The sequence below is a fragment of the Pteropus vampyrus genome, unplaced genomic scaffold (assembly GCF_000151845.1).
Source record: "Pteropus vampyrus isolate Shadow unplaced genomic scaffold, Pvam_2.0 Scaffold381, whole genome shotgun sequence".
Classification (NCBI taxonomy): Eukaryota; Metazoa; Chordata; class Mammalia; order Chiroptera; family Pteropodidae; genus Pteropus; species Pteropus vampyrus.
The window spans coordinates 378467-380787 of NW_011889162.1; the positions used below are offsets into that span (position 1 = coordinate 378467).

The window sequence follows — 2321 nt, forward strand, 5'->3', positions numbered from 1 at the left end:
CTTTAACTGCCGCGTTCTCTCCATTGTTTCTCACCTCGAATCACGCGTTTGGGTTTCAAGCTCCCTCCGCCCCTTCCACACTGTCTTTCATTTTCTGAATTATGTCCCATAAAGTCAGCCTACTGGATCCTTTTGAATACAGACAAGCACTTCGGGAAGAAGAGAGGCGGCTGCCCCCCACCCTCCCCGGAGGAGAGTAAAGGCCAAACTAAGAGACGGCAGTGGAGCCCTCACCGTGCGCTCGGCGTTGGGGACCTTTTTGTAGAAGGTTTTCTCCGTGTCTCCGATCCACACCACGGACGGCTGGAGCTGCCGGGCCACCTGCAAGGAGAAGGGGGAGGCTCGGCTGTCAACGCTGCTCCCTCTGGGGTGCGCGCGCCGCCCCAGCTCCCGGGCTCCCGAGGGCAGCTCTCGGGGGCGGGGCCTCGCGGGCTCCGGTGCACGTGCGCGGCTGTACCCCTCCTTCACCGCGGGATGGGGCGCCAGGGCCTCATCCTGCTCGAGGTCTTCACGTTCTGCTCTGCGACTCGGAGCACCGACTCCGTTTGGCTTGAAATAAGCAACGGTTTTACGCTGCAAATGGTTTTACGCTGCGAACGAATCGCGGCGGGGGGCGGGGGCGAGCCACACGTTTACGCAGGTTCGCTCATCGTGAGAAAAGCGGTTTCAGCACCAGGGCCCCTGGGATGCCATGTGTTCCTCTCCGTTCGGCTCTGCCTTTGTGACCCTGGAGCCCCTCCAGGACGGGCAGGGCTTTGTGACGGCGCTGGGCCTTACCGCGGGCGCACGAATAATTGCCACACACCTAACAATCCCTTCAAAGCACCCCCATGAGAGCGAAGTTCGGGGATTTTTGCAACAATTTGCGCTTTGTGCAAAATCGTGACGGTAACAGCCATCTCCAGCCACGGCGAATTCAGCGTTATGTCTGCTTGCTTTTATGTTTCTTAAAACATCATTAAGGCAGTGGGCATGGTTTTAAAGCAAGACAGACGTTTAATAAATGATGGAAAGATCACTAGGAACCCAGCCCTGTCTGTTTCCCCAGCGTGACGTGCCAGCTGAAGCAGATTATGAACGTTCAGAGACCCAGGTGGACTTAACTTGACCCTGGTACCGGTCTGACACCAGGCCGTTGGCGTTCACAGCCGCACACACGCCAGGACGCTCAGACACAAAAACGGAACTGGCCCGCCACTGTCTGGTCGGCATTATTTTTTAAACCCAGAGCCACAGAGTTTAAGAATTCAGAACTTCAAGTTTTAGCCCCAGTACCCCAGGCGGCGTGGCGTGGTGTGCGCATCACAGCAGCTAGCGAGCAGCCGTGTGCCAGGCCTGGACCACGTGCGTCGCACATGGCATCGCACGCCCGGTCGGGGCCAGCGTGGTCCTAGCGTGTCCTGTTCACCCTCTCTACTACCCTGTGAAACAGGTGCCATAATCATCAACCCCGTTTACAGGTGGGAAAACCGAGGCTCAACGATGTTAAGGGACCTGTCCGAGGTGACACAGCTAGAAAGTGACCGGTAGGGTGCTCGGGCATACCCACAGGTTCCTGCACTCACTTGAGCCACAGACCTGAGCATCCACCCCGCCTCACCTCCCACGTCTCACGACTCCAAAGCCCGTCCATCACCTCCTGATCTCCTTCGACCCCATCGTTCGTCCCTTCTCTTGGCTCCTTACCCTCAGCCCCCAATTCCTTCCAACGTGGCCACCCACTGTGGTGGGAGAGGCCCTGCTCCGTGTATGTGGGGGCAGCTCCAAGAAACCACTGTCCCACTAACAGCTATTTTCAAGTTTAAGTCAAAAGCTTCCCTACTTCTAGCCCCTAGAGAAAATAAGAAAATGAGGTACGGGAAAAGTCCTAAGCTTCTTAGAAAAAAGATACTTTATTACAACAGAGGCGAAATCTTATTCTTTGCGGTCCCTCTTAAAAATCTTAGTTTGAGAACGAAGACCAATGGAAAAGCAATTTTCGCATAAACGATCGTCCCCTGTGCTCGCCGAGGGCGGCCGCGGGTCCCTCCCCAGCTCCGTCCCTTTGGCGAGCAGCGCGTTTTCCGTAGTTTTCATTTGTACGTCTCCAGTCTTCCGATCCATCTTTTCTTAATGGCAATTGCAGACGCGAGGACCTGGGGTTCGAGGGTTACTTTTCTCTTTCTGCTTTTAACAAAGTAAGCCACATGGGTGGGGAGGAAACACAGGGGTTTTATTAGCTTGGGATCATTTTGAAACCAACGGTCTTATTTCCAGCAGCTGATTAAAGGCAGTTTTGGAAACCTGGTCACACCGTTCCCTTGTGCAGCCGGGGCTCTTTC

The 2321-nt window shown here is 55.3% G+C and overlaps 1 protein-coding gene across 1 annotated transcript in view; it reads right to left on the reverse strand.

The window, feature by feature from the left end:
- The window catches only part of IQCA1 (IQ motif containing with AAA domain 1), a 54125-nt gene that overhangs the window by 8685 nt on the left and 43119 nt on the right, over positions 1 to 2321 (reverse strand). Inside the window, exon 9 of the mRNA XM_023523189.1 lies at positions 235 to 321. Coding sequence (XP_023378957.1) covers positions 235 to 321 — 87 coding nt within the window. The remainder of the gene's footprint in view (positions 1 to 234; positions 322 to 2321) is intronic.